The sequence below is a fragment of the Microchirus variegatus genome (genome assembly GCF_963457635.1).
Source record: "Microchirus variegatus genome assembly, chromosome: 8".
NCBI lineage: Eukaryota > Metazoa > Chordata > Actinopteri > Pleuronectiformes > Soleidae > Microchirus > Microchirus variegatus.
Window position 1 is genome coordinate 13161620 of NC_139809.1, and position 22543 is coordinate 13184162.

The 22543-nt window shown below is 41.7% G+C and overlaps 1 protein-coding gene across 1 annotated transcript in view; it reads left to right on the plus strand.

Moving 5' to 3' along the window:
• Positions 1-15609: 15609 nt before the first annotated feature.
• met (MET proto-oncogene, receptor tyrosine kinase) overlaps positions 15610-22543 on the plus strand; it is a gene marked incomplete at its 3' end in the record, with an annotated part of 81679 nt that continues 74745 nt past the window's right edge. Inside the window, exons 1-2 of the mRNA XM_083893925.1 lie at positions 15610-15658; positions 16990-18184. Coding sequence (XP_083750051.1) covers positions 16991-18184 — 1194 coding nt within the window. The 5' untranslated portion in view covers positions 15610-15658; position 16990. The remainder of the gene's footprint in view (positions 15659-16989; positions 18185-22543) is intronic.

Below are 22543 nucleotides of genomic sequence, written 5' to 3' on the forward strand. Positions count from 1 at the left end.
CGTCCAAAAAGAGGAGGGGGGAGGGAGGGAGGGAGGGCTCGAGCAACACAAATGGAGGGTGAAGTCAGAAAAGGAAAAAAGAAGAAGAAAAATAACTCTCTGGGAAACAAGAGGTGATACGTTTCCAGAATTTGGCAGGGAGGGATGTTTGGAGGTGAAGGGGAGTGGTCACATGGCACCTGGCACCACCCCTTTTCTACCAGCTGTATTATTACTAGTTACCAAATGGGGGAGGGCACAGGAAAATCAAAAAGGTTGCTCTGGGTTTTGTTGTTTTGTTCCATTGTTTGTTTTTCGTATTCCTCACTTTAACTCTTTTGTTTTTCAAAGCAGGCAACTGGGCGCCCATATGAGTTTTCTGTTCGTTTTGCCACGTGATGTTAAAGTCCTTCCGTTTTAGCCACGTCTGTGAAGAGCTTATCACTCACTTTGACTGATTCATGTGAAGAGGGCGATGTCACAGTGTATCACTGTCTCCTCTTGTGCTTTTGTGTTTTGCCTTTTTAAAGCCTCTGGGCAGGGGCAGGACGGAGGGGGCGTCTGTTAGAGAGAACGTCGTCCGCTGCCAAAATTCTATCCAGCTAAGCAAAAAAAAACAACAACACAACACAACCACAGCACAGTAACACCCCTCCCACATTTGACCCACATGACCTCCCAACTACACCAAAAAAAACAAACTCCCATCCCCTCGCCTGGCTTTCCTGCAGTCTGACACACTGAACCTGCCCTCGTTCCTGCATGCACCTGCGTCACCTTTGCCGTCCACGTCCCCGCCGATCGCACACCGATGATTTGCATCTGCGCTCACTTGCTCTACTGCGTCTACTTCTTGCCTTTTTTTTTTTTTTTTGCCTCAAACCGAACTCTGCCTATATCCTTACTACCATCCTCATAATCGCATGAGCGAGTGACTTTTTCCAGTGAAGCTCGGTGCCTTTAAATGGTTATAGCTCCTTAGTGAATGCATTGATATTGTTTTTTTTTATGAAAATGAAGAACTTTGAGGAGGTTTAGTTTAAACGCCATTGTTTTGTTTTTTTAATATCCTATGTGTACTGTATGGGTGTTTATGCAGATAAAATGAGACTAAACAAGCTACGGCCTCGTTCCAGTGCACTAATCTATGGAAAAGTATTGAAAAATATGAAAAATCCCCTATCTTTATAAGTTATTTGCAAAGGTAGTCGATTACTAACAGTGGTGTTTGCACGCCGAGTGTGCGCGTGGAGGCTTTTCTCATGCACTGTGGTACTTAACGCAGGTTAATGCATTGGAATAAAGACAATGTGAGGTGGAGCGTGTGGTTCCGGATGTTTTTTTTTTTTCATTTGTTTTCTGTTATAGGATTTTTTTTGCAAAATCCAAACCCTTGTTCACATTTGCTTCTTCTTGACCTCGGACACAAAAGACATTATACGCTCACTTTGGCTCAGTCACCTTCAGTCTTGAACCTGCTGTTCTTCTCACAGCGGTCAACAATGTCATCGCACCTGTTTCTTGAAATGAGTATTATACAAAAAAAAAAAAAGGTGATATTTTTATAAAAAGAAATCCTTCCTCGCTTTTACTGTACAATGTAACGCTGTGCACATTAAAATTTAATATAATCCATGATGCATTTGTTTATTTCGTTCTTATTTCATCTTCAGTTTTAATGACAGAACATGTGCCTCAGATATAAACACTGGGTTTTTTGTTCTCTTTTTTTTCATGTGATATTGAGTCATTGGAAATCTAATTGTGTAATGATTCTCAGTAGATTCTTTTTTTTTTACTGGTTTCCTTCATTTTTGCCAGTGGAAAAGAGAGAAGAAGAAAAAACAACATGAGAATGAATGAAGCTGAAATATAATTTCCAGCAGCAAAAAAAAAAAAAAACCCTCCAGAGTCAGTGTACGTACTGTATGAGTGTGTGGAAGTGTAATCAATGCCTGAGGCGTTTGCTCATATCCTCTCACATCCAAACCTGGCACAATGTTGCCATGGTTACGTGAGAAACAAATAATAATAAGAGAGTCAGGTCTCTGGACTGTAATCAAATTCACTTCCACCAAATTCATGCAGCATAAAAACCAGCCCAGATGATCCTTGAAAATGACTTTGTAGCAACTAAACAATGGTTTATTGTTTGAATCGAGAACAAAGTGGATACAATAGAAAGTGTTTCATGTCTCTCATGTTTTATTATAGCTGCACTTCATGACCAAAATGTAAGAAAAACGAGTTCGGGCTCGATCTGCGTCTGTTTCAGCTGCCGAAGCTTTTGCAAAATCTCAGAATCTCAGCAGAATCACACACAGTTTAAGATTCCAGTTTGGTCTCACAGATCTGTGCAGACACACATTCTTTGTCAGTCACTGCACTGGGAAGCTTCTTTATAGGTTTGGCTCTGTAGAATACCCAAAAATGACTCATGCTTTTAGTCATTTCCAGCATCTTTTTTTTTATTCAGACACATTAACAATCTTCTTTTTTACAAATCTAAAGAGGTTACAAAGGCAAACAGAAGTGCTAAGTAGAACCATATAAGGTTCTTCGGCTCGTCCTCATAGGAGAACCTGTTTTGGCTCCAGGTAGAAGCTTTTTATAAAGGTTCCACCTGGAACCCTTTTAAAACCTTTTATTCAGGAAAGGGGTTTTAAATGGTTCTCTGGATCAAAATGGTTCTTACTGCAACCTCAGCCCTCGTAGAAGAACACCTTTGGAACCCTTATTTCTAAGAGTGTACAGATAATATTTATGCATATAAATAATCCATTATTATTATTTCAAATGCTGTCAAAATAGGCCAGATTTCTACTGGATGATTGTGGAAATACCTGATGAAAAATGTTGTGAATGACTCATGAGAGGAAGAGATCAGACCACTTCATCTTGTGACTCCAATAACCCAATAACAAAATGATAATATCAGACATGTCTGACTAAGATTATCTTCTCAACGTCCATCATGAAACGACAGAAAACCGCTGAGAAGGATAAAGAAAAAACATGTCCTGGCAGAAAGAGAGAGAGATAGAGAGGTGAAACACAGTCTGAGGGGAAAACTTGCAGGGATTTAACGGTTTAACAGACCCAGAGCAGACCTGACAGGAGGATGACAGAACACACAGACAGCTCTGTTAGCTCCACACAGACCACAGCCAGTTGCACCTTGTGAAGCTGATGGCAATGACCTTATACAACCAGGGTGAGAAGCAACCAGCTGCTGCTGCTTCTGCTGCTGCTGTTGTTGTTTTCAGCTCAATGCTTCTCTGTATGGTGCAGCTAAGTCTGACTTTGTTCTTTCCACAAACTGAACTCTGCTCTAGTGGAGTTGTTTGTGTTGTGATGATCACTTCATGTTTCCTGTCACAGATGTGAAGCTGATTAAAGACATTAAAGCACCGATAAATATGATGATGATGTGTTTATTATAGGTCTGAGGAAGAAGCAGATCAGGGTTACCCTGCTCCTGCTCAGTGTCAGTCTGACATCACATACCTGTGGAAGATAGGACTTTATAATCTAACACAGCAGCTCCCTCTAGTGGAATAAAGTGTATATGACTAGTGATACGTGGACAACTTCTATATTATGTTCTACTAAGACAAGAACTTTTAGGAAAGCAGATTAAAGCTGATCTTTATGTGTCCACAAAGACTGAATACTGAATGGAACAGGAGTCCAAATGGTTGGAACAATTTTGAACGTTGCCTCTCAAAGCTCAAGTCTGAGGCATATATTACTAAATTTATATTATATAAGTTCTTACTAAATCTTACTAAAACTATGTCACATCATGAGATCATTGATGACTTTTCTTACTTACTTAAAAAACAAAAACAAAAAACAGTGAGTAAAAGACTTGAGGATGAGAATTAAACAAGAATAAGTATGATTGCTGTTACATTTGGTCAATTTAAAAACTACAATTATTACAAATATAAATATGACACATTCCTGTGTTATGTTTTTATGTATACTTACACATATAGGCTAGATTATTGCCTTATTCTATTTTAAAATGTTTTGTTTTCTGTTAATCCAGCCATTTATGTAGATGCCTGTTCATTTATTTTAAAAGAAAAAACAAAAACAAAAAACTATTACTACTTTTTTTATTCAACTAGGAGCAATAATTATGTTGAGTTAAGTAAAAAAGTAGGTTAAAATAAAGTGTTTTATTTTTTTTTTAAAAGAGAAATTATGCATCAGTTGCATTTACCTTTAATTCTAATCTTCTGTTTTTCTCTGTCAGTTTGACATATTTGAAGTGTTAACAAACTGATGCCCCCCCCACCCCCCCCCCCCAAAAAAAAGCTATCACCGGCCCTGTGTTCACCACTGAAAGATGTTTTGGACCATGAGGGCTGCACCACCACACATAGACCTCTCTCACAGTCAGCAGTTATTTCCCTTTCATCAGGTTTGTTGGGGTCAGTCAGTGCTCTGTGTCCCGGCCATTCAAGTTCCTTTATTTGTCCACAGGGGGCATTGTCATGTTTGAAAAAAAAAAAAAAGGGAAACAGCCTTTTCCCATAACTGTTGCCAGAACATTGGAGACACACTATTGTCCAAAAACATCATTGTTGTGCGGTGGCATTTAGTTTTTTTTCCCATGGAAAGTGAGGCTCACAGCTCAAACCATTTGTAATGTATTATTTTATGCTCACATCAAAACATACTGTACGTGTATGACTTATAGTATTATATGATTGTACTAAAGGTATAGTGCAGGTTTTCTATAAGTGTGGTTATATTACATGCCAAGAACCATCATAAGACATCAGTGAAAGCATGGCTGTTACACAAGGAAAATCAGGTGTTAGCCTTTAAGCTACTGAATATAAGGCTGCTGACCCAATAATATCTTACACTTTTTTAAGGATATACTATATTACTCACTTTATTTGACTGATAGACAGCATTTCCTCAATGGAAACTGAAGTTTGTGTTACTCCATACCAAAAGCCATTGAGAAAATTGTCGATTTCACACCACGGCACACAGGAGTTGATGATCCATTGCTGCCGCCATCATTAAGTTCATATGTGTTGTTTTGAGATCATGGAGGTTAAAAGTATTTTCTTTAGATTTTATTAAGAGTCACAAAGTTAGCAGACGAGGCAGCAGCAGACCAGCAGCTCCAATGTTCCTATGAGATAAAAATGATGATTTTCTCTATGGGGTTTGGTGTAGTGGTGGGAGAGAGAGTGATGAACAAACAGTTTCCAGTTTAAAATGTCTGTTTTAAGAGTGAGATAAAGCTTTGAAAATCTCCCCCTATGATACTGAAGACTTAAGCACATGTAGATTTTATTAGGTCAGTCTTTTATTGAGTGTTTCGAAAAAATACTCAAGGTGGATTCTGCTCAGCTTTAGTGCTTTATTGACATGTATGTACTTTAAGAGTGAAAAACCTGACTCATGTTCTTCATGGGAAGAACAGGAAAATTGTGATTTCAACTTCAATGTTGTGGAACAGTTTGTTGTATTATACTACAGAGCCACTGGGGGGCGTAACACAGTGGTTCTATAACTTATTTACTAAGTACCCTAAGAAGATTTCTTCTTATTTTGTTGTTATTTGTTTCATTTTCTGCACACTCTGGTCCAAATTCCTCCATAACCTATACCAGTGGTCTGCCACCTTTAGTATGAAAAGAGTCATTTTTGTTCCCTCTCCATCCGATTAAATCATATTTGGAGCCGCAAAATCTATGAAAAAGTAAAATGCATCAGGTTGTTTTATACAGATTGCTGCAATTATGAAATTCAGACAATAAAACTGTTGACATTTCAATGCTGTTTTTACCAAGCATGTTATAAAGTGGAGAAATTAAGTATGCATAAATATGTTTTGACATAGAGATTGGATGTGATGCACAAAACACTTTTATTTATTGCCTTGATCTCTAAAAAATGAGGGTAAGAAAGAAAACTTGGTTTGTTAGTTTTTTTTTTAGAGTCGCAGGTTGCACACCCCTGCTCTATACTGTACAGTAGAACAGTATATATACTTTTACCAGCAGAGGAAGCTCACGTACCACTGGTGGAGCACGCGCCACAGTTTGAGAACAAAGGGTTTAACAGACATAAATCTGCACTGATGCTTGTCAATGCTGGACTGACTTATGTGCCCTCGTCGGATGAATCACCCGAAGCTGAGCCGTTACCTCTTCTCCAATAAATCACTCGTTAGCTGCACAAGCAACGTTTGATCCGAAACAACATGAGGTGAACACAATGACGCTCTGTCTCTTGGCTTCTTCCTCCTCGGGGTCAGAGTGACTGTTCACTGGTGAGATGATGACGAGAGGCCAGGTGAAATAAAAAAGTCATGTCATTTTATTTCACCTGGAGGGAAGAGAGAGTGAGAGCGGTGGCATCAGCAGCTGTTTTCTGTCTCTGTCTCTCTGACACAGACAGATTCTGTCTGACTAGTTGTTTGTCAAAAATACATCAAGCGGAGACTCGATCACCCTCCCTGAAGATGGTGGTTAAGAGGGTACTTTCACATGTGACGTCGCCTCAGCTGTGAAACGGTTTGTTTAGGGGAAAAAATCATTTAAGTCGATGACGGCCGACTGTAAAATGTCACGTCGCTCCCTTTTAAGAGTTTATGGTGAACGTGTCCTCGGTTACTCTGCTAATGTGCATTGATCTGAGGCCATTGTTCCTCAGGGAGGTTACAGTCGACAGAGTGATGGTCACGACTTCCATCCAGTTCTTCTGGAGAAGGGTTTTTCAGAAGCAAATGGTTCCAGGTAGAACCTCAGCCCTTGTCGAAGGAACCTTTTGGAACCCTTATTTCTAAGAGTGCACCACCTTGTGCTGCCAATAGAACCACAAGGTGGTTAAAACTCTATTATGTCAATATGCACATTTGTAGACATGTAAAGAAGTAACATAGTTCAGAAACATAAGAGATCCATCCATCTTCTACTGCTTTATCGTCCACATCTCAGCCGACATAGGGTGAAAAAAGTGGGGTACACCCTGGACCCATTCACTAAATTGAGTGAATGATTGTTTGTCTCTATGTTATAGAGTGTCCAGTTTACCTAATACACAAATCTGCATGAATTTGAGCTGTAGGAAGCCACAGAATCTGGAGAAGATCCATGCACACAAGCCAAATTCTATGCAGGAAGGCCCTTGTTCTGACGGGGTCGTGACCCCAGGTTCTCTGGATCAAAATGGTTTCTTCCGGAAAGGGTTTTTCAGAAGCAAACAGTTCCAGGTAGAACCTCAGCCCTTGTCGAAGGAACCTTTTGGAACCCTTATTTCTAAGAGTGCACCACCTTGTGCTGCCAAAAGCACCACAATGTGGTTTAAACTCTATTATGTCAATATGCACATTTGTAGACAAGTAAAGAAGTAACAGTTCAGAAACATAAGAGATCCATCCATCTTCTACTGCTTTATCGTCCACATCTCAGCTGACATAGGGTGACATCCATGTTACAGAGTGTACAGTTTACCTAATACACAAATCTGCATGTTTTTTGAGCTGTAGGAAGCCGCAGAACCTGGAGAAAAGCCACGCACACAAGCCAAATTCCATGCTGAAAGGCCCTTGTTCTGACCAGGTCGTGACCCCAGGTCTTGTTGCTGCAAAGGCAAGAGTCCGACTAACCACTACACCACCCGTGTGGCAACTTCGTTCATGATCTCATTCAGTGGAAATAAGAAGAAAAAAGCTTCATTGTTCGAGCAGAACCCGAGGCTCAAATGTTGTTCTCGTTCTTATCGTTGTACTCGTTTCAAATAACAACTGGTCCCGATTTGCCCGGGAACCCACAAACATGTGGGCTGTATCACTGTTGTGAGGTTTATTCTGCTTTGCTGCAGCTCTGGTGAGGAGGAAACAGGCGACAGAAGGACACGCGGACACATCTGATCTCAAATGACTGTCATACCACACAGCATTGCTATAAATAATATGAGGAAATGATCTGATGGTAATATAGATGCAGAAACTTCTCTCAGGATGTTGATTACATTAATCTGTGCGAGCTTGTTGTTGTGCTAGATTTCTTGAGCAGAGAAGAACATTTTCTTCTCCCTTTGACAGCACATTTGTAACGCTTTGGTGTGTTTTACTCTGGCCACACACACACACACACACACACATTTTCAGAGGAACAATCTGAATCATGTTGGCCTCACACTGTCTCAGCTGTTGCAGCAGTGCATAGTGAAAATTATGAAGTGTTCTATGACATGAGGCAAGAGGAAGACTTTGCACGATCCAACCATCCCCTCCTCCGGCTTATAGTGTCCACCACCAGAACGGGCCTTTATAGATGTTCATGCAACATCTGGTTCTGCAACAGTACGACAGTATACGCACTCGCGGAAATCTGAAGTCACATGTGTTTGAGTTTAGACAACGACAGTGAATCTAAAAAACGGCGACCGTGTGCCATCATGAGTTCATCCTGCCTCACCAGCTGCCACTGTGACGATGGTGTTGACGGATTCTGACACTTGTTTCTTCAACACTGCTTGCGTATTTCTTTGGTATAATCTCAAAACAAAGTGTTCAGAACAGTGATATGAATCACTTTATCACTGAGTATATATATATATATATCATTCTGGATCAATGTGGTCACATTCTCTGATTCTCTGGAGGGAAAAAACTTGCTTCTTGCAAATAACGAGAAATGTCACATTCGTACAACGCCCACGTTCTCTGTGTCAACAGAATTAAATATTAAACGTGTAAAAAATGTTCTACCAAAAGGTTTCATGTGTGTCATATTAACATTTCTAAACTTTTTTTTAGGATAAACTCTCACCACCACCAGTCTCCAGGAGCAGAACTTGCCAGATGGTGCACTCTTAGAAATAAGGGTTCCAAAAGGGTTCTTCTACAAGGGCTAAGGTTCTACCTGGAACCACTTGCTTCTGAAAAATCCTTGAAGAACCATTTTGATCCAGAGAACCCTTTAAAACCCCTTTCCTGAATAAAAGGTTTTAAAAGGGTTCTTGGTGGAACCCTCCAAAAGTGCTCTAGGTAGAACCTTTTTTTTTTTTTTATAAAGATTCCACCTGGTTCTAGCCTTAATTATCATCAATCAATCTTTATTGATATAGCTCACAGTTTACAAAACACAGTTTGTCTCACGGGGGTTCACAGGGTTGGTAACATCCTCTGTCCTTAGACCCTCGACCACACTCTTAGAAATAAAAGTGCTAAGAAGAACCATATAAGGTTATTTGGCTTGTCCTCATAGCAGAACCCTTTTGGAGGGTTCCACCAAGAACCGTTTAAAACCCTTTATTCAGGAAAGGGGTTTTAAAGGGTTCTCTGGATCAAAATGGTTCTTACTGGAACCATTAGTGTTACCAAGAACCCTTGAAAAACCCTTTCTTCGGGAAAAGGTTTTTCAGACGCAGATGGTTCCAGGTAGAACCTCAGCCCTTGTAGAAGAACACTTTTGGAACCCTTATTTCTAAGAGTGCAGGGTAAGGAAAAACTACCGGATTATATGTGCTTTTTAAAGAAAGGGAATGATTATCGTTGTGCCAAAAGAACCACAAGGTGGTTAAAACTCTATTATGTCAATATGCACATCTGTAGACATGTAAATGAGCAACATAGTTCAGAAACATAAGAGATCTCATGGTTTGTGTTTAGGTTTTTGTACATGACGGGGAAAGAAAATGCTCGTGGATACCACGCCGCCACATAGTGCATACTACGACTTCTCTGGCACTTGACTGCGGTTTATTTTAGTCCAATCTTCCAAAGATAAACAAGCCCCGAGGACTGAAGAGTTCTGAAGGGCTCTTGAAGGTTTCCCATAAACTGTTTAGAAAGAACGAGATTTATTTATTTGTATATCGTGTTGGATCACAATGAAACAAAACGATCCATTTTTATTGTACAACATATGTTAAAGATATTTCTAACTATATGTGTGACCTTCTGCTTGAGCAACACTTTGTACATTTAGGCGTTTTCAACTCTGCACAGACACATATCGATGTTCACTTCTCAGAAACTCATGAATGCACCTGGCATTTTCAATATCTCACAGAGATACGAGCCTCTTCACTTCCTTTTTTTACTCATAAACATAACATTGACCGATCCCCTCCCCGTCATACAGGACTGTGTTGTTTTGACTCTATATGAGAGCACTGATTGACAGATACAGATGCAGCACGAGCTTATTGGCAGTTTTTCTACTCCGCCTGCTGCTGCCTGCTGCCATTTCCTGTGACGTACACGATTGCTATCTTTTGTTTTTCCTCTTTCTTTGACTTATGGGGAAACAGAAAGATGGCGGCGCTGATCTCCACAAATGAAAATATGACCATGTAGCAGCAGAGGATTAATCACTGGCAAAGGTTCAGTCTTATGAAGGGAAACGTAGATTTAATTAAGTAAACCTTATCAAAAATAAAGTCTAGTATTATCAGCATCAAGCATTTGATGTCACAAAAAAAGAGTTTAAGTCCTGGTAAATGAGAAATAACCAATTAAATGAGTGTTTTTTTCACTGCATATTTCTAGCTATCTTTCCAGTTAAGGTAATAATGTGATCATTTCTCTGTTCTTAGTGTAATTAGATGTTACATTATATACTTGATGACCTTAAAAACAGTAAAACAAGCATTATTATTGGCAGTTATTGTACGTTATTTTGTTACTTGCGGTTATAAGAATGTTGCGTTACCATGCCAACGCTATGAGGTGCATTCAGTTGCCACGAGAACTCAGCGTAGTCATATGCACGGCAGATGTCTCGTGTTTCATGATACCGAAAATGCTTTTTTTTTTTTTTATTAATGTCAGATTTACAGCAGCCGGATTAAACGGGGCGCACATTCCAGAAATAGTATATACAATATATTACACCTGTTACTTTAAACAACTTTATTTGATTATCACATTTTCTTTGAGCACCCGCTTAGAACAAGGGACTTTGTGCATGGAGAGTGCATGTTCAGGCTTCCTCTGACAGTCCAAAGACATACAGATTTTGGGGAATAGGTAAATTAGGTGGACACTCTACATCAGGGGTGTCAAACTCAAACGACCTAAGGGATTATGAGCCTCTAATCTGGTCAAGAAGGGGCCGGATTAGAGAGAAAAAAGTGGGGGGAAAACTGTTCAGTGTGTGGGCAATGAGCTTAATATTATAACATACTGTATAATATTGCAATCATGATGATATTTCACATAATTCCGAAGTAAAAGCGGGGTTTTTTTGGACATGGAACGATGTGTACGTCACCATAAAAACACATTTATGATGCAAAATACATCCATCATTAAATAAAATTGAGTAAATGATAATGTTGACAACCAAATGTCTTATTATGACATTTATGAATTTAATATATATATATATATATTATAGCTATCTTTCCAGTTAAGGTAATAATGTGATAATTGTTCTGTTCTTAGTGTATTTAGATGTTACATTATATACTTTATGACCTTAAAAACAGCAAAACAAGCATTGTTATTGCAGTTATTGTAAAATTATTCAAATATTATTCAGTATATTATTGCGTTTTTATTCCATCAACACAGCTATTAAGTGGTGGGCCACAAGTAAGTGATTGGGGGGCCACACGTGGCCCGCGGGCCGCCAGTTTGACACCTCTGCTCTAAATTGAATGTAGGTATGAGTGAGAGCGTGAATGAATGGATGTGTGTTTGTCTCTATGTGGCGCTGTGATGAATTGTCCATCGCACCGATCGTCCTACGTAAGCTGACCCTCATGCGAAGGAGGATAAAGTGGTCAAAAATGGATGGATGGGTTTCCTTTGAGCAGTTATCAGGCAATATTTTTATATTTGATCTGACAGCAGACTTTGCTCCTGCCCTCCTCTAACCTCCCATCACTCTTTACTAGATGTGTAGAGAAGAAGCCGAGGTCTACCAAGACTCTACGAAGAGGTGGCACGCGCTTTAATCCCTTCCCCCGTTTGGTGTGAGCTCATGGAAGTGTGTAAGACATAATCACGAGTCCATCTGCAGAATGAAACCAGTCGGGGGGGGCCTGCGAGGCCTCGGGAGCATCAATCAGGGCTTACTGTCCTCCTCAGCAGTTAACCTGGGTTTGTATTGACGCTGCAGGTGATAAATAACCTCTCAGGGAAGTAAATTTAGGGCGACAGAAGCAGTCAAATCAAGACGAAGTGCTCCTCCCAGATTAATCCTTTCACTTTGTCTTCAGATTACGTCTTTTAAATCCTATTCAATATCAAAAAAAAATCTACCCCCCCACCAGAGGAAATGTGTGGGGTAGAATCAAGACCAGCAGATGGCGCCAAAAATAATACAGCAGCATGACATTTTTGCTGTTTTTAATGAAGTTTAAGTACATTTACACACACACACACATACATCTTCGCTTGTGTGCTGGTTTTTTTTTACTCAGCTTCTATTATCAGACACAGGAAAACAAAGTGAAAGTGCATTACTGTGGTGTTGCTGGTGCTGGCGGCTGCAGGATGGAGATCATTCCTTCGGTCTGATTCACACACACACACAACCTCATCTTCTCCTCTATCTATGTCCTCTTTCCTCCTCCTCCTCCTGCCACCACATCACGGGCCAACGCAGCAGAGTTCACCGGCTCACAGACGAGGCCCTCGGGCACAGAGTCACACACACACACACACACACACACACACACACACCCAGTCTCAGACACTCCCCCCACATTGGCAGCCGTGCCCTAAGGTAAGGAAAAACATCCCCTCTGTCGACAACAGGGAGTGACAGAGAGAGGGAGTTGTGAAACTCTTTTGAGTTCACGAGGTGATCACATTAATAAGACTGTAATTATAGTCATCATTAATATAATGATAGTCATTGTGAATACGACGTCTGTATACGCAAAAGGGAATCATTTTATTTTTAGGTTTTTAATTTTCCCTTTTGTTCGAACACTTTAAATACAAAAAGGTACATTAGGCAAGATTTAGTGCCACTATTAATCAATAATTAATCAAGGACTTGTCAGGTTCTGTTCTAATCCATCACCAGTGGCAACGGCTTCTCAGGCTTTAACAGGACGCCTCAGGGAGGGGAGAGAGCTCACATGCAGCATCTTTTCAAATCCACAGATGCGTTCTATTTCTTTGGGACACACCTGTTTTTCCTGGGTGCGTCCGCACATCGCGATGAAATTATTAGCTCAACTTTGTGGAATGCAGTGCAAAGCAGCGCTTTCAATGAATCGTTTGACTTTTGCCAAAGAAGGAGGTCAAACTCTGGACCTCCATCGTCCAGATGAAGCTCCAAGTAGAGGATGCAAAAGCTTTTTCTCCACACACACACACACACACACAAGCTTTGTGGGGGGAAATGTGATGCTGATTTCTATTTTTAGTGTGTTAATTCATGCAGTTTGGACAGTTATCTGAGCAGCTTTTGGTTGCTCTCTGGGTTCTTTGTGCATGTTTTAGGTGCTGCATGTGAACAGCCATTAGAATATCTCAACATCGACCATTTCTCTGCCCACTGCCCCTTTAAACCGATGCACATTCCTGTGCAACAGTACATCACGGTGAGGTAAAAGTGCACGGTGACAGTTAAAGGGCTCTCTGGTGTGATGAGCAGCAGAGGTTACTGAGGGTTTTTTTTTCCCTCTGGGAAATCAGTGGCGAATCGGGAGCCAAGAGACAGATGGATTTGTGAGGGGTTTGTCCAGAGAAATGTCAGTTTTCAGCGCCGGAGACAGACATTTAAAAGCAGATGAGCTTCGCAGGAGTGTTGTTAAAAGTTTGAAGGGAGACGAGGACGGAGGAACGTGTTGGTCTGGTGTTGACACTTTTAGCTCATTGAGACACAGAGAGAGTGACGTGTGCAGGTTTATAAGAGAGGATGTAACAAAGCAGGTCCCTCATTACTGGAAGACTCTTGTCCCCCCCTTATCTGTGTCTGTCTTGTTAAACCATCACCTCTGTGTGTGTTTGTGTGTGTGTGTGTCCTCTCTGCTCCTATTAACTCCAGACTCTCTTATCACGGTTTCCAGTCTTCATTCCAACTGCCCTCCTTTCAGGAAGTGGGACAAAAGGAAATTGTCTTTCTTTTTGTGCTGCACACTGTGATTCATGACTCAGGAAGGTGCGCACACACACGCACACACACACACACACACACACACACACACACACACACAGAGTTAGTGTCAGCTTAGTCTTTATTACCGGGAGCATTATTTCGGGCTGAGTGAGCCGTTTTAACATGACAACCCTGCATGTGTCAGTGTGTGACTCAGTGTGGAGAGAGAGGCAGGTGGAAGCTGCTGCAGAGCAGAGGCAACAACATTCCTCCACACGCTTATATGTCTCTTCTCTCGGCAGCCTACATTTAAAGCAGAAAGAGTTGCTTTTTTAAGCAGAAAAAACATCTTTGAAGGTGCATTTTGTAATAAATCTAAAGCAACTGGCCATAAAATCCTCCTAATATGTCACATAGACTCAGGAATAATGTTCATATAACAAACTGAACTCACCAACAACAACAGTACAGACAAAATATTTGCATTAAAAATAATATTTTGCAGACTGCAAATCATGTTTATGTTTTGAAATCATATTTTGGCATGTCAATCATTGCAGTCAGTAGAGTCTCAGCTACCGAGCAACCACGGGTTGCCAGTTACGTCAGAAAATGAAACCTAAAAGACTTCGGTATTTTCAATTGGAATGTAGTAACTGTTTTTGGCCACATTCTTACATATGGCACCTTTAAAGATCATAAATAGATACAAAACCCTGTTGCATCCTCACTTCACTGGTTACCAGGGTTACCTCATATTAAAACCTTCATGCCTCATACTTCATGCGGTGGTTCCTGAGTCCTGCTTCAACATGAAAGATGACTAAGATCTTGCAGTCACCTCTGAAACTCTCTCTGTGGACCCGTTTCAAATCAATAAAAAGTTAATTATCATCATTGTTATTACTATTTAAACTATCCATGTGCATGTTATGTATTGTATAGTTCATTGCTCTGTGTGTGCTGTTAGACTAATGTCTACTAACCCATGAATTATTATATTAATAATCATACTAATAATTATAGGCTTGAGTGTTTCAGCCTCTGTGTTAATTCCCTCTTAATTAATCTAATTCAGCAGTAATTGTTGCTTTTGTGTCAAGTGGAGCTCAGAGTTTACTGTAGTTGTGTCGAGTTCTTGTCTCACCTGAGTGGATGAGCCTCAGCAGACAGCAGCAGCAGCAGCACCTGGACGCGCGTCACGGAGTTTTGGAGAGAAGGAGGAGGAGGAGGAGCTTTACGCGCCACGAGTGGAGAGCACTGATGTTTGGAGTGAGCGCAGCGCAGCTCAGCGCACGCAGCAGCAGCAGCAGCAGCAGCAGAGTGTTTCTGCTGGATGAAGTCAGTCAGTCAGTCAGAGTTGATCCTCACAGCTGGAGTTCAAGTTATTTAAAAGAACAACAACAACCTGTCGGATCTTTGTTGTTTTTTCTTTTTTTTCCACCCTGGATTTTTTTTTTAAATCATAATTTCTTCATAAATCAGAAGCGAAGAGGGGGGGAAAAAACAAAAATCTCCAGCGTTTTTTCGGGATTGGATGTGAATGTCAGTCAAGAAGTCCCGCTCCTGCTGTGCGCACCAGTGGAATATGATTTGAACCAAGAGGACAAAGAACTGTTGCTCACTAACAGGTGACTTTTATCACATCTCTGCTTTTAAAACTCTCTATCTCCTCACAGCACCACACTCTGTTTATTCTGGCTCTCAAACTCCACGTTCCCAACTTCCCATTTGTGTTTTCTGAGACTTTTCACCATGACTCATCTTCCATTCAAAACATTTTCATCTCTGTTTTCCTTCTGCCTTTTGTCCTTGTTTAAAAAAAGCGTAAATGTTGGTGCAGGTGCAGGTTAAAATAATGCCCCCCAAACATTACTCATAATGACCAAAATACGTTTACTCATACTCTCACATCCCCTCAATAAAGAAACTAACATTTTTATATAAATAAAATTTTGTATAATAGAACCTCTTTCTTTCTGCAGCATCCTTAAAGTCTCCTCCTCTCTCTTACATTATGCCTTTTACCACTTACTATTGATATTTTCGACACTTAAACTTTAACATGAGCTCGTCTGCATGCACCTGACAGTCTAACATGTCTTTGATCATCAAACTTCTACAAAGTTTGATTTAAACAGAAAATATGAACCCAGAGAATCACGGCACATCACCGTGAGCATGAATATATATTAAAAAAAAACACAACAGGGCTGCATGATTTCATCAGGATTTTTGTGTTAAGACCGCATCCAAATACGGAGCATGCAAACACACATTGTGCAAATGCTTCACTGTCGTCCTCCCTCTTTCCCTCTCTCCACTAAAAGCATTTCCCTGTGGATTACCATTTAGTCGCTTGGGTTATTTATCATTTCGCAGGACTTTGCCTTCTCCCTCCCCGTCTGTTGTCTTTTAATTGAGTTTATGTCTGCTCCCTTGGGCTTTCACTGTCTAAACTTAGGCCCCGGCGGGGTTGCGTTGCCCTGCAGACAGGGCTTGGTACAGCAGGCAAGTCTCTGGGTGATTCACTGTTTTTGCCTTTCGCTGCTGTGGTCACTGGGGGAACAGAGTTACGCTCCACCACACAACCGCTCACTGCTGGTATTCTGTAAGTCAGTGGGATTCAGAAGTAGAAGCACGGGGCGATTGTGAGGCTGGTAGAAAAACTGTGTGTGTGTCACCACAGAGAGTGGAGTCACTTCACTGTGACTGGTTTCACTGCTTTGTGGTGAAGTGAGCAAATCCTGGGTTTACTCCCTGACACAGTTCTATTTATGACAGCAACAAAAAAAAAAGAGAGATTCTCTCTCCTCTCCTTTTCCATATTCAGCACAGATTGCGCTAAACGTTCTCCCTCCAGACAATTGAGGCCACCTATTCAGAGAGATCAATGATGAATGTTTTCGAGGTCTTTGTGTTTCCCCCAACTCATTTCTCCTGTCTCTTATTTCTGGAACAGGATGAATCGTGGTTTGCTTCATGGCGTCATGCTGCTGTGGGCCCTGTGCCCCACCGCGCTGGGCCAGTGTGATAAATCACCAGAGACCAACAAACTCAACCTCTCGGTCAACTACCAGCTCCCGACGTTCACTGCCGACTTCCCCATTCAGAACCTTGTGACGCTTGACGGGATAATCTACGTCGGGGCTGTGAACAGAATCTACGCTTTGGCCCCGAACCTCACCAAGATCTCCGAGTACCACACGGGGCCGCTGTCTGCCAACAAGACGTGCGGTCAGACATCGAGCAACGGCAAAGTGGACAACCGTAACATCGCCCTGGTGGTGGAGAACATCTACGACAAGGGCTTGTACAGCTGCGGCTCGGCGGACAACGGCGTGTGCCGCCGCCACGTCCTCGACGACGACATTAGTCTGAAAACCGTCAACGAGGAGGTCTACTGCTTCGCAGACAAGGTGGAAGAAGGCATTGGTCAACCCAGTGACGCAGATGTCGTGGTCAGTCCTTCAGGCTCTCAGGTGCTAAACGTGGAGAGCAACGTCATCAAGTTCTTTGTCGGGAACTCCGAGATCCCTGGCTCGGAAAGTCTACCAGGTGGCGGACCACCACCGCACACCCTTTCTCTGCGGAAGATGAAGACGAGCCAAAACGGATTCACTTTCTTCTCCAGCGACTCGTACATGGACCTGATTCCATCTCTGCGTGGAAACTACTACTTGCGCTACATTCACTCTTTCCACAGTGGACCTTTTACCTATTTCCTCACCGTGCAGAGGGTGAGCAGAGACTCTCAGGCCTACCACACCCGCATTGTCCGCATGTGCTCTTCAGATCTGGTGATCCGCCGCTATGTGGAGATACCCCTCGAGTGCATTAGCACGCATAAGAGGCGCCGGCGTTCCACAGAAGACGTGAAGGTGAAGGTGTTCAACATCCTGCAGGCGGCCCACGTCGCCAAGGTGGGCAACGACGCTGAACTGCAGAGGCAGTTGAAGGTGGAGGAGGGCGACGACGTGCTCTTCGCCGCCTTCGCGCAAGGAAAGCCCAATTCTCCCGAGCCGACTCCTAACTCAGCCGTGTGCATCATGTCCCTCAAACACATCAACAACATGTTCAAGATGTACATGCAGAGCTGCAACACGGTGGACCCCTTTCACTTCACTGGATCGGATAAGAAGTCCTGCTATAACATGGTAAGTGCTGGTTGTGGAGGGGTGGCAGTGACTGTGCAGGGGAGGCCGTTGTAGAGTGGCCATTTTGCATTGGTTTTTGGAGGGAAATACAAAATCAGTGATTTTTAAATGCAGAAGGAAGATGGAAAAGGCGTTGGAAAAAACGTTTTCCTTATTTACTTTAAGCAAAACTACCCAAAAAGGGACTTTATTAGTGGCTTCCACTGTATCTGCATGTAGGCATGGGATAATATGAACATTTGTTGGGTTTGTTGGATTATTTCTTGTAAAAATATGCTTTGAACTATTTTTGCATCGCACATGACGTACATATTTTGAATGAGGAATGATGGAAAAGATCCAAGCCCTTCATGTAGCATTTGAAAATAAGTCACGAGGACTGTTTGAAAGCATTTCCAAGTCACTCACGTGAAATTTCCCCAATTCACGATTATCCCAAATATGGAAAACTTGTTTGATAAAATCACATACAATCGCATACCTGTTCAAAAATAATGCATGGAACTTTTTGTGACTCCTCAAAGAATGGTATGCTTATAACCATCAGTCAGAAACTCTTACTTAATTGCTTTATGTTGGAGTGTAGATCAGTAGCCGAGTGTTTTTTTTTTTTTTCATATTTCAGACAAAGTTAATCAGCCTCTTACCATCATCATGTAGAGTTGATGGCCTTAGACTGCTTCACTAACTGTGTGCTCAGTGAGTCAGTGCATCTACTGTGTGTGTAAATGTCCTTGAAAAAGGCACTGAGGCATGACCTGTGATCCTAACTGGTTCCTCTGACTCCTCTAATTACTATCATTCATGTATCTAAATGAAAAAATGTGATTTTACTGCAGTGAGTGGGCTGCTGAAAGAAAAACACTGACACTCCTCTGTCTATGCATGGTTCCCTGCTGCACTACACACACCTGATTCAGACGAGTGGGCTTTTGCAGAGCTTTATGACGAGCCGAGTATTTGAATCAGGTGTTTTTCAGCAGGGAAGCATCTCAAACATTCCAGGATTGGGAAACACTGCTGGCTTCCACACTAGTGAACACACAAATCCGGGTGTAAGAGCAGTAGGGCAGCACACATCTTTGCCCATTGGGAGCATTGATCGTTGGATACCTTGCTCATGGGCACCTCAGGCCTTGACCATGTCTTATGATTCAAACCAAAAATTAAATAACTGCACACTTTTGTAGGCAACAATAGAAAAAGTAATAATAATCACATTGTCCTACAATGACTGGAACATATATATATAAATGCTCAAGCTACCGCTGAAAATCAACAGTTACTGTTCCAGTTCAGATAGTGTATAATGCAGTAGTTAAGGTGAGCCACTTAACCACTCACTCACTCACTCACTCACTGCTCACTCTCCTCCAATCCATCAACATTGACCCAATCAATCAGCCGAAGCCTCTGATCAATAGTGACATGAAGTTAACTGCAGACCGGGTCTGTCGATATATGTACACGAGTGCTTTCTGTGGCTTCATCTTTACTCAACCTCGCCATCAGTCACCATCGTCAGGCAGTGCATTACCTTAGTCTCCTGGGTGCTCAGCGTACGCCGTGTTGTTGTCATAAAGGCAAGCACATACTGGGAGTAACACTAGAGTCTGAGGCAGAAGACCTCTGTCAAAACAGTCTGTGCGTACGTTTCCCGCGTCACAATGCACGAGTACATATTTCTGTATAACGATTTCAAACATGTTTGCATTTGCTTTCGTCAGTGGGAACATTTGTTGCTGATGTTAACATGACAACCATGCACCATAACACTTTTTTAAATTAATTTTCCATGATGAATATTGTGATTTATTAATCGTTCCGTATCAAAACAAACACTTTAATTTTGAAATTATGTGAAATATAGTCATAAATTATCGAAAAGTTTGGCTTTTTTTCCCACTTTAATGGCGTATACCTTCACTAAATTCATGAACGTCCACTACGAGAGCAACAGATACGAAATAAACATGGCTCTGCACAGCTGAGCATTTGTTCGTGGTGCACCCAGTCAAATACTCCAGTAGTCCAAAGTCCATAGAGAAAAATCAGCATTTTTAGCTCGTGGGGACAAGGGAGCTGCTGGTCGACCACTGCCCTGTTTGGTAAGCTTGTGTCACTTAGAAAAAACTGACCAAAGTATTTCAATCACAAAAAGGCACAAAAGTCCTGTGTGCAAATAATGTGAAATAGCTGATTTTCTGTATGGGCTTTAGTGGAGAGAATTAGCTGTTTTACTACTATACAGTTCCCTGGAGGAATGCGCTGCCTTTGTTGAGGTAAAGTGGAGACTTCACCTGACCTAGATTTGTATTCATTTGTCCCCAGTCGCAGTTCATATCATATCATATCTGTGTCATGCAGGGTCAAGGCCACACCTCTCGAAACCACACTTCACAAAACCTAAAATATCCCTTTAAAATTACATCACTGCTAGAAGGTAACTCAAGTAGTGTAGTACTGTTTAAGTAAAGACAGTACTCCTTAGATTGGTTTACCATGCAACAATAATTGCACCACTAACAATTCAGATATGATGAGATCTCTAAAACGTAGGGTTGGAGATCCTGGAAAAACTAGCGTGGTCTTATTAATTCAAGGGTAACGTGTGGTTAAGCTTATAAAACCGATTCAAACTCACGCTTTGCAAATATGCAAATGTGCAGTGGGTGGATGTTTGGGTGCACCGGCGTGGCCCTGACATCAGCTATCAGCAGCACAGAGTCACTGGAGAAAGTGAGGAATGCTTGGCATCGGACAGTTGGAGTGGCAGCGCATTTCTGACTCTCAGCGAGCCGTGATGAATGGCTCGGGGATAACAGGGCATCAGCAGCTGGGCGGAAGATGATCTGCCCCCCTCCGACCCACTGTGGCAGCTCGCCATGCTGGCGAGGCCTTCTCCCCAATGCCCACCTGTTACCGGCACCTGTGAGAAAATAGTAGTTGCATCAGTTAACACCGAAGATTTTTCATTTTTTTTGTGGCCTGGTTGATGTTGAGCTATTTTCGATTTTCTGAGGTGTCACATTTGATCACGTCACAATTCTGTGGTCTGGACTGTACTGACACTTTGGGACCTTCCAAGCACTTAAAAGCAGAAACGTGACATGTGTTTGTTGTTAAAGCTGCTGTCAGTGATGTCGTCTTTGGGATAAACTTCTGTCTTTAACCGTTGTTAGCATTTCCCTAGCGAGCAAGTGAACACAGTAATGTGGGGTACTGGAAAGGTTTCTCCCAGATTTAAATCAGAGCACTGAAGATATGGCTTTAAAACTGTATCATGATTTCCCTCCGAATCACAGGAACTTTCGGTACTTTACGGTGACGCTAGCTTCTTTGCTAACTTTTTTGGATTCTTGTTTATAAGACAGCGTGATGCCGAGAAACAGGAAAATACTCGCAAAAGATCACAAAGACATAAAGTTAATCTACCTGTTGAGTAGAAACAGATGCACTAAGTCATCACGTTGCAGCCCTTTCTGGGCTTTCAGTCGTCAAACGCTGCACCGATGTTCACTCTGGTCTTGAATCGCTCTGCATCAGCGTTTTTCTTGGCTGTAGATTTCTCAAAAAAAAGGTCTTTCATTTGCAACCAACGCCTGTTGTTGGCACCTAGCTAGCATAAACTCTGGTGTTGTCTTCTAAACATGCGTGATTAGTGCACGAAGAGGGGTACTAGCATAGGTTCAGATAGAAGTTTGATTGATGCATCATGATCCAATTATTTTATTCGGGCCATTGCAAAAGAAAGAAAGACTCTAGATCAGTGATTTTGAACAATGATTCCACTGATTATGAGTAAGACTAAGCTGGAGGTGGAAAAAGGAGAGTCAGCGGTCAAAGAGAACAACAACAAAAACACACCACCCTCGTGGCTTCTTGGTCTCTTTCATGACGAGATGTGAAGCATTCTCTCAAACTCGGTGAACAAAGTTTGCGGTGTTTTGAAAATGTGCAAAGGTCAAAAGGTCAGAGGCCGAGTGTCCTCTCTCACACTCTGATCCTTGTTGAGCTCCTGTTTTCTTCATGCTTTCCTGCTTCCAAACTATGAGCTGTTGTTATTCTGCCATGTGATCTCACCGCGATGGCATGAGCACACAAACGTCTACTGTAACAACACATTATTCTCATTATACATCATATTAGGTAATGGTGTTAGTTTAGCTGGAGCGCGCAGGAGCGTCTCTCGGCTGTTAGAAGTTACCACAGGAATCTTTAGCGTCGCTGCGATTTAAATCTCAATTTTCAACACTTTTTTAAAGATTGTCATTTTCAAATTTCATGCATCGCTGAGAGGTGTCAGTCATCTCCATGATAACCACACACACACACACTGTGTCAGTGAGCAGTTTACAT